The sequence below is a fragment of the Propithecus coquereli genome, unplaced genomic scaffold (genome assembly GCF_000956105.1).
Source record: "Propithecus coquereli isolate 6110/MARCELLA unplaced genomic scaffold, Pcoq_1.0 Scaffold137, whole genome shotgun sequence".
Classification (NCBI taxonomy): domain Eukaryota; kingdom Metazoa; phylum Chordata; class Mammalia; order Primates; family Indriidae; genus Propithecus; species Propithecus coquereli.
Window position 1 is genome coordinate 1,139,943 of NW_012137969.1, and position 12,046 is coordinate 1,151,988.

General features: G+C 40.9%; 1 protein-coding gene across 2 annotated transcripts; it reads left to right on the top strand.

Annotated features, from left to right (window-relative positions):
* Positions 1 to 345: 345 nt before the first annotated feature.
* On the top strand, positions 346 to 8,559 carry FAM200A (family with sequence similarity 200, member A). 2 transcript variants are annotated; one of them, XM_012638955.1, is made up of 2 exons: positions 346 to 527; positions 6,703 to 8,559. In XM_012638955.1, the coding sequence occupies exon 2, from the start codon at positions 6,805 to 6,807 to the stop codon at positions 8,536 to 8,538; it is 1,734 nt and encodes a 577-aa protein (XP_012494409.1). In that variant the 5' UTR covers positions 346 to 527; positions 6,703 to 6,804; the 3' UTR covers positions 8,539 to 8,559. The 2 variants fall into 2 exon arrangements, with proteins under 2 accessions (XP_012494409.1, XP_012494408.1); XM_012638954.1 differs by lacking the exon at positions 346 to 527 and adding an exon at positions 2,993 to 3,045.
* The last annotated feature ends 3,487 nt before the right edge of the window (positions 8,560 to 12,046 follow it).

The window sequence follows — 12,046 nt, forward strand, 5'->3', positions numbered from 1 at the left end:
AAAAGACCCTCCATTTAAAAAAGTTTCTGGCATGCTAACAAACTTCATTGGGGCTAAAAATTTGACCTTGGACGGCTCATGACTATGCAACATGAGCTACCTATCATGAGCTGTGTGCTTTTAGATACACCAAATCATAAGGTACAGCAAATGTGGCAGCAATCTGCTATGTGAAGGATGTAGTATATTTGGAGTCTGGCTTAAACAGGTCAAGAAAGCACAAATAAGTCACACAAATAGCTGGCCGGGACTCCCATATCACTTACTTCTGCGCCACTGCCATCTCACCCATAACTTACAGCTATGGCCTTTTGAAAGTTCCCTACAACTAACTGACAGATACTGAAGAGGCTTGGGTCTCTTCAGAGATGGGTCAGTTCAATATGTTGGCATTATCCAGAAACAGATCATGCCTTCATTACAGCCCCACTCGGGTTGCTCTGAAGTATACTGGTGAAGAAAAATTCTCTCAGTGAGCAATGGTACATTTGGTCATTGACTCTGTATTTCAGAGGAGGTAGTCTAAGGTACAGAGATGCATTGACTCCTGGGCAGTGATGAATGGCTTGACTCATTGGTCAAGGGCTATCAGTGCTTATGCAATAGGCTCATGAACAGAGAGACCATGGCAGCAGGTATAGAGGCTGAGCATGGTCCCAACAGTATGGACTTCCACTTACCAAGGCTGATACAAATTCTACCACTGTGGAGTGTCTAGCCTGCCAGCACTAGAGACCCACCAGTATTAGAGACCACTGAGCCTTGTGGATACCAGCTACCACCTGGTTGAGTGCATCGGATCCCTCTTACCGTGGAAGGGACAGCAATTTGTTCTTACCAGAACTGATACATGCTCTAAATACGGGCTTGTCTTCCCCGACTGCTTTGCCTCCAACACCACCACCCAGACTCCCTTGCCACTTACCTCTGCCCCACTGTCACCTCACCTATTACTTAACACCTATGGCCTTATGGAAATTCTCTACAACTAAGCTGTAAGCCTGAGGGCTTACAGGATGCCTTATCCATTGACATACCTTAAACTAAGGAATCCATTTGATAGCCCAAGGAGGTGTGACAATGAACTTGAAACTACAGAGTTCATGGTACTTACTCATCATTCAGAAGCAGCTAGCCAGATAGAACTTTGGAATGGCCTATTGAAGACTCAGCTAAAATGCTAAGATACAACGTCTTGCAGAGTTGGGGAGCTGTCCTTTTGGATGCAGTATACGTACTAATATGCATGGGACCAGTATGGATATATAATACTGTGTCTCCAACAGAAAGACTACATGTGTACAAGAACCAAGGGAATGAAACAGGAGTATCCCCTATTACTGTTACACCCAGTAACCCACTTGTAGAAATTGTGCTTTCTAGCTCCAAAATCTAGAGTCAGCTGGATTATAGTCCTCACTCCCAGGAAGAACATTTCCTCTAGTAGACACATTAAGTGTTCCACTGAACTGGAAACAGAATACCACTGGGCACTTTGGGTTTCTTGTGCCAGTAGATCAGGAGGCAAAGAAGAGTTATTATAGAGCCCCCCACAGTCCCTGCCACACACTACATAAATACAAAAGCTTATACCCTGCCAGCTGCATTCAGTAATCTACCTTCCTGAACCCTTTAGGCATTTCAATGTAGGAATGGAGATGGGGGTGGGGAGGAGAGACTGGTCTAGATAAAGAAGAAAAATACAATGCATAATAATACTCTTAGAGATGACTTGGAACACTGGAAGAAAATATGAGGATGTATCTGGGGGAATAAGTTCTGAGAATATGATGTCATCAAGGAGTTAGAGAGCCAGCCAGTGATAAAGGAGCAAAGCCACACTCAGGTGCATTATTGGAAAGAGTCATGGGGAAGTAGAAAGGCAGAAAATAATGGCAACCATGGCAAGATCAAACCGCATAAGGAATGAAACGTTGGTCAGGGCTTAGAAGGTAATTCAGGATACCACCTAGTCATAGGTAAGCTCTGTAACAGGTGGCTGTTGCTTTTGTGGACTTTTCCATTGTTGAGGTCTACCACAGACTTGTCTCAGAACTTAGAGTCGTGTCACAGCCATTCAAGGTCTCAGTTACTGTTTTATAAAAGGTGAAGTTATTATTGACCTACTCAGGAAGTAATGGTAGAAACCATACTTATTGTAATAACACTTTGAGAACAAAAATGCCTCCAATTCAACTTACTGTACTAATTGCTCTATCATTACTCTGAAAACTCCCTGGAAACATTAGCCACACTCAAAATCTCATAACTATCTAGTGTTGGAAAGAACGTCTGTTGCCCATAGACCAAGTATTCAAAAATACTGCCCATTCAACTGTCAATACAAAAATAATCAGGGTCCCAAAAGAAGCAACCACGTCGGTTTGTGACACCACTTATCCTTGATCCTCCTCTGTCTACGGCGCTTGGTTTCAGTTCTGCCACAGACACACAATCACTATTATTATTGTTTGATAATAATTATGATTATTAAAATTATTGCCGTCGATAAGAAAAATAGAAGAAACGTATAAGTATCTGAGCAGGGCAGTATGAAGGGAAACCTAATCTCCTTCCCGCCCCCGCACGTCCTCGGAGCCGACAAGCTGAGGAGCTAGATACCCAAAGCCAGAGGTTGGAGCCCTACGATTTGGAAACCGGGACCGAAGTCCTCCCGCGTCCTAGAGAGGACGCTGAGGCGAAGCTCAGACCTGGAGGGCGTCTGTGACGCACTTCCGGCTCTTGTGACTCTAGCTCTGGGTTCTGACGCCCCTAGGGACGGGTCACGGGCTGGTGTCTTTCGATCCTCCGAGCCACAGCCCTTTTCTATCCTAGCGCCCCAATCTTCACTGGGGTTCACGGTGAGACGTGCGTGCTGCCGGGGAGGACGGGCGGGGACAGAGGCGGATGTGTGCGGCTGTGCTCCGCTGCCCCCCTCACCAGGACGCCTCCGAACGGGGTAGAGGGAAGCCCATGTCTCCATTCCTCGAACCAGCCCCGGTGGTAGGACGCATTGTCTCCCAGCAGAGACATCCCTGGGTTCAGGCGGGAAAGGAACGAAGTTTTGGTTTCCGGACTGAGATGGATACTCCTGGGACTGGGGAGAGGGAGTCTGCATGTCGCTTCTTGTCCCCTAGTCTTCGGTTTCACCCCAAGGAGTCGCGGACAAAATGACCCTAGTCTGATTTCTGTGCTCCCACCTTGTCCCCATTTGTATCTGGTGAGGGTTTTCTGGGTTCCTAGGGACCCCAAGTTGTAAAATTCGGGCGACCTTAGAGGATACCAAGTTCCATGGGCCTTTTTTTTTTCTTTTAATTTGATGGGCTTGGTAAATCTCACAAGTATCCACAGATTATCTGTTCACCTTCAAACCACCGCCATTATGATGGTAATGAAAGAGTGAAGCCTATTGAGTAAAGAAGTGATTAGGATGCGATAGGAAAAGATTATATATACTTTCTTTTCAGATTCTGGAGTTTACGAGACTTTTTAAATAAGCAGTTTTGGACATTGAGGGGATCCGTTGTGGGAAGTAACTTTGCTTGACTTGGTGGGGTGAGTAGTGAAGGGAGTTTGTCGGTGATGCAGTGGAAGGTGCTTTGGGCCATTAGGAGACCGGTTATGGGCGCTCTCTCCACCACTGATTAACAGGATGTTCTTTGAAGATCATAGACACACCAAGGCTCAAATTTGTCCTAAATAAAATAGTTTATCACAAGGGCCCTTCCAACTTTGGAGTTCAATGATACACTGAATTTACCTGTGAAAAATTCAGCTAGGCAACACCTAGCTTTCCTGCTGTGCCACCAGTATACAGAAAGTTACTCCCATTATTGAGAAAGGTTAAGTGACAGAGAACCTAACAAAACATTTATTATACAGACCAGTGCTACATAGATCATAGGCAATCAATTAATGAATGTGGAGAATGCATTGTAAGCAGATCAATGAAACATTATTATTTGGGAGGGATACAGGTTGGTTACACAGGGAAGTATAATGGGAGACATTTATATAACTTACCCATGGACATAACATTTATTTCTGTATTTTAAACCTATGCTGCTATATAATATTCCTCTCATTCTTACTTAGATGTTTTATAAATAACCAGACAGGCTGGGCGTGGTGACTCATGCCTGTGATCCTAGCACTCTGGGAGGCCGAGGCAGGAGGATTGCTTGAGCTCAGGAGTTCAAGACCAGCCTGAGCAAGAGCGAGACCCCGTCTCTACTAAAAATAGGAAAAAATTAGCCAAACAACTAAAAATAGAAAAAATTAGCCGGGCATGGTGGCACGTGCCTGTAGTCTCAGCTGCCTGGGAGGCTGAGGCAAGAGGATCGCTGGAGCCCAGGAGTTTGAGGTTGCTGTGAGCTCAGCTGACGCCATGGCACTCTAGCCTGGGCAACAGAGTGAGACTCTGTCACAAAAAAATAAATAAATAAATAACCTGACAATCATAATATAGTGAAATCTCTTAATTGATAAATGACCTGTCCTTCCTAGTATTGAAATAACAGGCCTATGGTGAATTTGTTGAACTTTCTACAAATGAGCAGAAAATGTTGATGTTGTTCCATTTGAACAAAAATTTCTTAACACATTAACTTCCCTGCGAGTTGTATTCCACTCATGCTAGTTTTGAGCCCGGGACCTCATGAAGCATATTTAACTCATGTCTCTTCACCTTGGAAGCCACGTGATCTATTTTTCAAGTTGCATATAACTCTTGCACAGAAAACAATAAAAAGTAACAAATTTTTCATTGAATTAAAAAGGATCATTTTATTTTTGAAGTTTTTATTCTATTTTTGTAATAAAACACCATGGCCCCAAGGAAAAAAAATTTTTTTCTAATGTGGCAGTGTGTTAAATATCTACTCATTGCAAGGAACTATGTTAAGTAACCTACAGGCAATAATGAAAGCAAAAGACAATGTTTACTCTTAGGTAGTAGTCTAGCCGAGATAAGGCATGAAAGCATTAATAATTAAATTTCAGAGCAAGAGCTGTCAAAATATTACATACCCAACCAGTGGTGGAGATAGCGAGTCTAAAGTCAAGGGAGGACTGGGTACTGGGAGCATTTGCGAAAGGTAAGATAAAAGCCAGTATTTTTGTGGTTACCCACCCAAATTGGAGCAGGAAACTACTCTGTGAGGGCCTGTCCAAGTCAGAGAGGAGTGACTATGCTTCTGACCACAGCCCTATCTCTTTCAGTTTTACCTCCTCCTTGGATTCCCTTCATTTTGATTCATATTGCCACCGTGAGGGACAGAATGGAATTTTCAGGAGCTATGTCTCTAAAAATGAAGGGAAATGAGCACAGAAAATATAATAGTTGGAAGATGAGGGTAAAAATGGCAACACAAATGATGACAAATACTAGAAATGCTATAAGATGGGACAAAAAGAAAAATTGGAGCCGTCAGGAAGAGTTTAATGTGTTTCAAGAAAGGGTAGAATTTTGAGAGATGGAGTTAGGGAGGGAGATGTTCCAGGAAGAGGGATGAAGATGGGAAACCAGCACACGTTGAATAGTGAGTCCAGTTTGGGTCAAGTATAGAGTCTGTGAAGAAATGGGAGGAAAGACTTGAAGATTGTCATGGTATGGCAACCTTGAAATGGGATTTATGCTTAATTTTTAAGAGGAGAGAATGATATGTTCAGAGCTGTATTGTGGCAATACTGTTCAGACCCTATTAGGTAGTTTGATTTGGAACAGGGAGAATTGCAGCTAAGTAGGTTATTGCAGTGATCTATGCTAGAGGTGATGAGGGCCCGAATTCTAGTTTAGAAATGGACATCGGGCACAAGATAAATTTGAGAAACATTTTCTGTAATGGTTCTTATAGATTAAAGAATAAAAGAATGAAATTAAGATTTACAGGAATTGCATTAGCTTCCAGTAATGGATAAAGTTAGTTAAAACAAGGAATTCTTGGAGCATCCTTCATTGCATAGCTATTCTTGGTGCAATCCAATCCATCCTTGACATACTTGCTGTTATTTCTTTGCAGGAATCAATTAAGCCATCTGACTAATTTTGAGGGTTAGTTTAGTAAAACCAAATAATATCTATAAATTGGCTAGGCTCACATAAACAGTGAAACATTGCAATATGCTAGAAGCAAGCAAATGAGGGTACATTGTCAGCCCCCATCTGCTATTGAAATCTCATTATCCCTCTAGAATAACTCATGGATCTATGTAACATGAAATGTTCCAGTATTCATGTAATTATACAGCTTAATTTCTTCTTAATTCTAATTCTTTTCCCTGTGCCCCGGTGGATCATCTTGTATACCCTACTTTGATGATTACTTTTAAGAGTGACCAGATCACTTTTTTGATTTGGCTATGTAATAGCATACTTAGGACACTGACTTCAGACTTGAGTTTGAGTACTGGTTCTACTACACTATGTATTGTTAGACATATTTAATCTTTCTCAGCTTCTATTTTTTATCTGTAAAACAGGACTAATAATCATGTGTACCTCATTAGGTTTCCATAGGTGTTAAAGGAGCTGTGTATGTAATGTGCCAGATCTGTCTGGCACACAGCTAGCATGAATGATGGTTACTCAGCATTTACCATGTTACGACACTGGATTTAGTGAATTGTCTTGTATAAGTTGTTAGTGGCATAGCAATACAATGTCGCTTTTTAATATTACTATTAAATTTTTCTACCCTACAGGATAGCAAAAACCAATCTCATAAAACCTCCTAGGTCACAAAGGACAGCCCTACAAAACAGACCGTGTTTGGATCAAGTGAGCCTGTTCCTTTAACCTGAATAATGACTGCCGAATCAAGGGATACTACAAATTTGTCTCCGCAGGTTACCCAGGAGATGGAAGGCATAGTGATAGTGAAGGTGAAGGAGGAAGATGAAGATGAAGATGAAGAAGACCATTTTCAAAGGGAAAAAAATAACATGGAATCATCACCACAATTTCTTAGCCGCTCTACAACTATGAATGAGAGAGCCTTACTATCATCATATTTAGTTGCATATCGAGTGGCAAAAGAGAAAATGGCCCACACAGCTGCTGAAAAAATTATCCTTCCAGCATGTATGGATATGGTACGTACAATTTTTGATGATAAATCAGCTGATAAACTAAGAACTATACCTCTTAGTGATAACACAATATCTCGTCGAATCTGTACTATTGCAAAACATTTGGAAGCAATGCTCATTACACGGCTACAGTCTGGTATAGACTTTGCAATACAACTTGATGAGAGTACTGATGTTGCAAGTTGTCCAACACTCTTGGTTTATGTCAGATATGTGTGGCAAGATGATTTTGTAGAGGATCTCTTATGTTTTTTAAATTTAAATTCATATATAACTGGATTAGATTTATTTAACGAACTAGAAAAGTGCATCATTGGTCAGTATAAATTAAACTGGAAAAATTGTAAAGGAATTTCAAGTGATGGAGCAGCAAATATGACTGGAAAACATAGCAGAGTTATTGAAAAATTGTTAGAAGCAACCCATAACAATGCTCTTTGGAATCACTGTTTTATTCATCGAGAAGCTTTGGTATCCAAAGAAATTCCACCAAGTCTAATGGATGTATTGAAAAATGCAGTGAAAATTGTTAATTTTATTAAAGGAAGTTCATTGAACAGCCAACTTCTTGAAATATTTTGTTCAGAGATTGGAGTTAACCATACCCACTTACTATTTCATACAGAAGTTCGTTGGTTGTCTCAAGGAAAAGTATTGAGCAGAGTATATGAACTCAGGAATGAGATTTACATTTTTCTCATTGAAAAGCAATCTCATTTGGCAAATATTTTTGAAGATGACATTTGGGTAACAAAATTGGCATATTTAAGTGATATTTTTGGCATTTTTAATGAATTAAATTTGAAAATACAGGGGAAAAACAATGACATATTTCAATATCTTGAACATATTCTAGGATTCCAAAAAACATTATCATTGTGGCAAGCAAGACTTAAAAGTAATCACCCCAGCTACTATATGTTCCCAACATTGTTGCAACACATTGAAGAGAACATTATTAATGAAGACTGCTTAAAAGACATAAAATTAGAGATATTGTTGCATCTTACCTCTTTGTCTCAAACCTTTAGTTATTACTTTCCACAAGAGAAATTTGAATCATTAAAGGAAAATATTTGGATGAAAGATCCATTTGCTTTTCAAAACCCAGAATCAATAATTGAGTTAAACCTGGAGCCTGAAGAAGAGAATGAATTATTACAGCTCAGTTCATCGTTCACACTGAAGAATTATTATAAGACATTAAGTTTGTCAGCATTTTGGATTAAGATTAAAGGTGAATTTCCATTGCTGAGTAGTAAGAGTATATTGCTGTTATTACCATTCACAACTACGTATTTGTGTGAACTAGGATTTTCAATCTTGACACGATTGAAAACAAAGAAAAGAAATAGGCTCAATAGTGCACCAGACATGCGGGTAGCATTATCTTCATGCGTTCCCGACTGGAAGGAACTTATGAACAGGCAAGCACACCCATCACATTAAATAAAATCTTCACGAAATGTTGTGTTTGTACTTTTTAAGGGATTTTTTTTGGTATGTTGTATTTAAATGTTAATAAAATTATATTTGGAATTAACTAGGTTTTTATTTTACTACATAGTATTGTTTCATGAAACTTGTTTCAGTTACATGAGTGTGTGTGTGTGTACAAGATGGTGATATAAAATATATTAATATTTCTGTGAATTACTATCAAGAATTTTGAAAAATAATGTTCTTAACATGTTATTTTTATACTTAAATCTATTCCCCTGTCTAGCACTGCTCCCTTGCTGCTTCTTTTCTGGCAGAGCCCTGTTTATGCTCAGTTACTTGCCTTCTAGGTGTCTCTGTGCTTTTCCCTTTTCATTCTAATTCCAGGAAGTGAGTCTTGATGCTAATCTAGGTTTGGCCATCAAAGGAGGATTAACACCATCCTCCTTGACTCGGGGTTTATTTAGGCAACAGCATGTGTTATAATTCTAGCTAATGAGATGTGTAGGTAGTCTGTTGGGCTATTTCTTTGGTTTTCCTGGTTATCAAAAAGGACACCAGAGAGAAGATAGTGATGGTAGTGGCATAATTTTTGAATCTCCCCAGATCCCTCCTTGAAAACACATGGCAACTAGGACTGCAAAACTGAAACCCGTGGATAGCGTCTGTAGTAAAATCAGGTAACAGGGTACCACCAACAGTTGTGAAATGACATGACCTCAAGTCACTGTGTAAGAGAAGTAACGAGCATCTTACAGACCTGAGAACTTCAAAATAATCAACAGGTACTGAATGAAAATTTCCATGAGCTATATTGAGAACCACAACTGAAACTAGGAGTTTGCACACTTCAGTACAGGGCAAGTGTTAGGGTTTGGTGGTACAGTTGGAGCAGTGTGGGCCCTGTGAAGTATTTAATAGAATCTAACTTGACCCAAGACAGGGACAAAATGGACCATGTAAAAGAAGTCTTATCTTTGTGTCCTTGGGGACTGCTTTGTTTAGTTTCCTCTATCTAGAATTAAGATTTGTCTGTCTTGTTGGTTGGTGAAAATTGGCCTTTGGTCAAGTTCTAGGTTGCAAGTTTCTGCACAAGCACCATTCTTAAGGACCATGACAGTTTTTGTGGGGCCTTCTCAATCAAAAATCCTGCCTCTTCTGGACCAAATACCTGCTTCCTTCATGTTTTCTCACTATAGTATAACTCACATGTATCTCACTAGCACAGTTTCACCAGGGACAATTTGGAATTACAGTGGCCACTTTCGGGGAAAACTTTGGACATGAATGGAATTGTTCATTTGAGAAGTTCCTTAAAAAGGGAAATAACCCTCATGAGATTATTTTTATTGTCTCTGGAAGAGATCATTTTACTTAACGTAGGAGACATACCCTCCTTGGTTTCTATGTTTTAGGGTTAAATAAGTATTGGCTTCTTAATTGTATGACTATCTAAAACTGATTCTACCTTACTTTGTTTTCTTTCTTTCCCTTTCATTTTCCCCTTCTTGGGAAACTTTTAAAGATTAACTAATAAGGGAAAACCAGGCTGTCACTTACGTATACTCTAAAAATATCTGTTCTAAATAGTAAAAAATAACCAAAACAAGCCAGGCACGGTGGCTCATGCCTGTAATCCTAGCACTTTGGGAGGCTGAGGTGGGAGGATCACTTGAGGCCAGAAGTTCAGACCAGCCTGAACAAAAGCGAGACCTCGTCTCTACGAAAAAATAGGAAAAAAAGTTAGCTGGGCATGGTGGCATGTGCCTGTAGTCCCAGCTACTCTGGCGGCTGAGGCAGAAGGATCATTTGAACCCAGGCATTTGAGGTTGCAGTGAGCTACAATGACGCCACTGCCCTCTAGCTGGGACAACAGAGCAAGACTGTCTCAAAAAAAGAAAAAAGAAATCAGGTAATGTAACTCCTCCAACTTGGTTCCTCCCTTTCAAAGTTGTCTTCACTGCTAAGCCTTTTGCATTTCTATATAAATGTTAGAATTAGCTTGTCGGTTTATACCAAAAAGCCAGTTAGGATATTGACTGGGAGTGTGTTGAATTTATGTATTAATTAGGGGATTTTTATTGTGATACCTTTGTCAAAACTAAGAAACCAAGATTGATGTGTTACTATTAACAAAACTGCAAACTTTATGTTTCACCTATTTTTCCATTAATATCCTCTTTCTAATGCATATGGTAGACAGGTAGGGAGGCGGGGGTAGATTCTGAGGGTCAGCATCATCTTGTGTGTTGCCTGCTTCATTTGAGGCATCTTCTTCCCGCAAAGGAAAAGGTTCTATTTTCCAACAATGTGGGCCACTTTTGCAGGGCCAGAGTTCAAGGGAACCTAGGAGTTTAAAGTGCTCAAGCACAGCTACCCGTATCATCCCATCCCTTCCACCTCTTCCCCACCAGAGCTTTGCTGAAGTTCTATCATTCTCAAGTCTTTTTTTTTTTTTTTTTTTCTGAGACAAGGTTGTGCTCTGTCACCCAGGCTAGAGTGCATTGGCATCATCACAGCTCACTGCAACCTCAGGCTCCTGGGCTCAAGCAATTCTGCCTCAGTCAAGTAGTTGGGACTATAGGCACACATCACCACACCCAGCTAAATTTTGTTTTTGTTTGTTTGGTAGAGACAGGGTCTCACTCTTGCTCAGGTTGGTCTTGAATTCCTGGCCTCAGGAGATCCTCCCACCTCAGCCTCCAAAAGTGCTAGGATTAATTAAGTCAATTATTCATTCTTATACTTGAACTTCAGTTCTGTGATTCTGTTTGCAGATGAAGGTCTCTTTAAATGCTACCAAGGAGGCCCTCTGAAGCAGGCTTTGCATTAAATTGGTGGTCATCTACCTTGTTATTTTCTCTCTTCAAGGAGTCAGTCGCTTTCAGCAAGAGCTATCCAATTCCATAATCCTTACATTTTCCTGTTTGTCCCAAACCTTACACAAGTCAGTACATCCCTTTCTACCCTTATCCCGTCCCAATTCACCAATGTCTCAGTGATTGGCAGGTACCACACGCCAGGGACCATCAATACTCCACCCACCATCAGTCACGAGGTCCTCACTGTCTCACGGTGAGTGAGCAACTGCACAACCCACTGTTACAGTCAGCTTCCTAGGACCACTCATGGCACCAAATGTCTTAGGTCAGGGTCTCTAAAGCAGAGCCTGAGACAGGGAGTCAATGCCACGTGAATTTATCAAGGGCATGACTAATTTGGGAAAAGCCTTTGAGGGCAGGAATGAAACAGGACAGAGAAGGAAGGGAGCCCAGTGGATCTAGGCTTGGATAAAGTCTAGCCTTGGCCTGATCCCAGGATTCTGGAGTATAAACTGCACCAGCTTTCCCTCACCCTTGAGGCAAGTAAAGCAGCCTTGTGCACCCCTTATCAATCAGTCATCAGCTGGGGGGCACAGAGGGGAGGTAACTCCCAAGTGAAGCAGTTCCCATCTTCTGAAGCCAAATCTCCAGTTTCCAGAGAAGCAGGCGAGCTGGAAGCACTTAGCTGCCCAAAC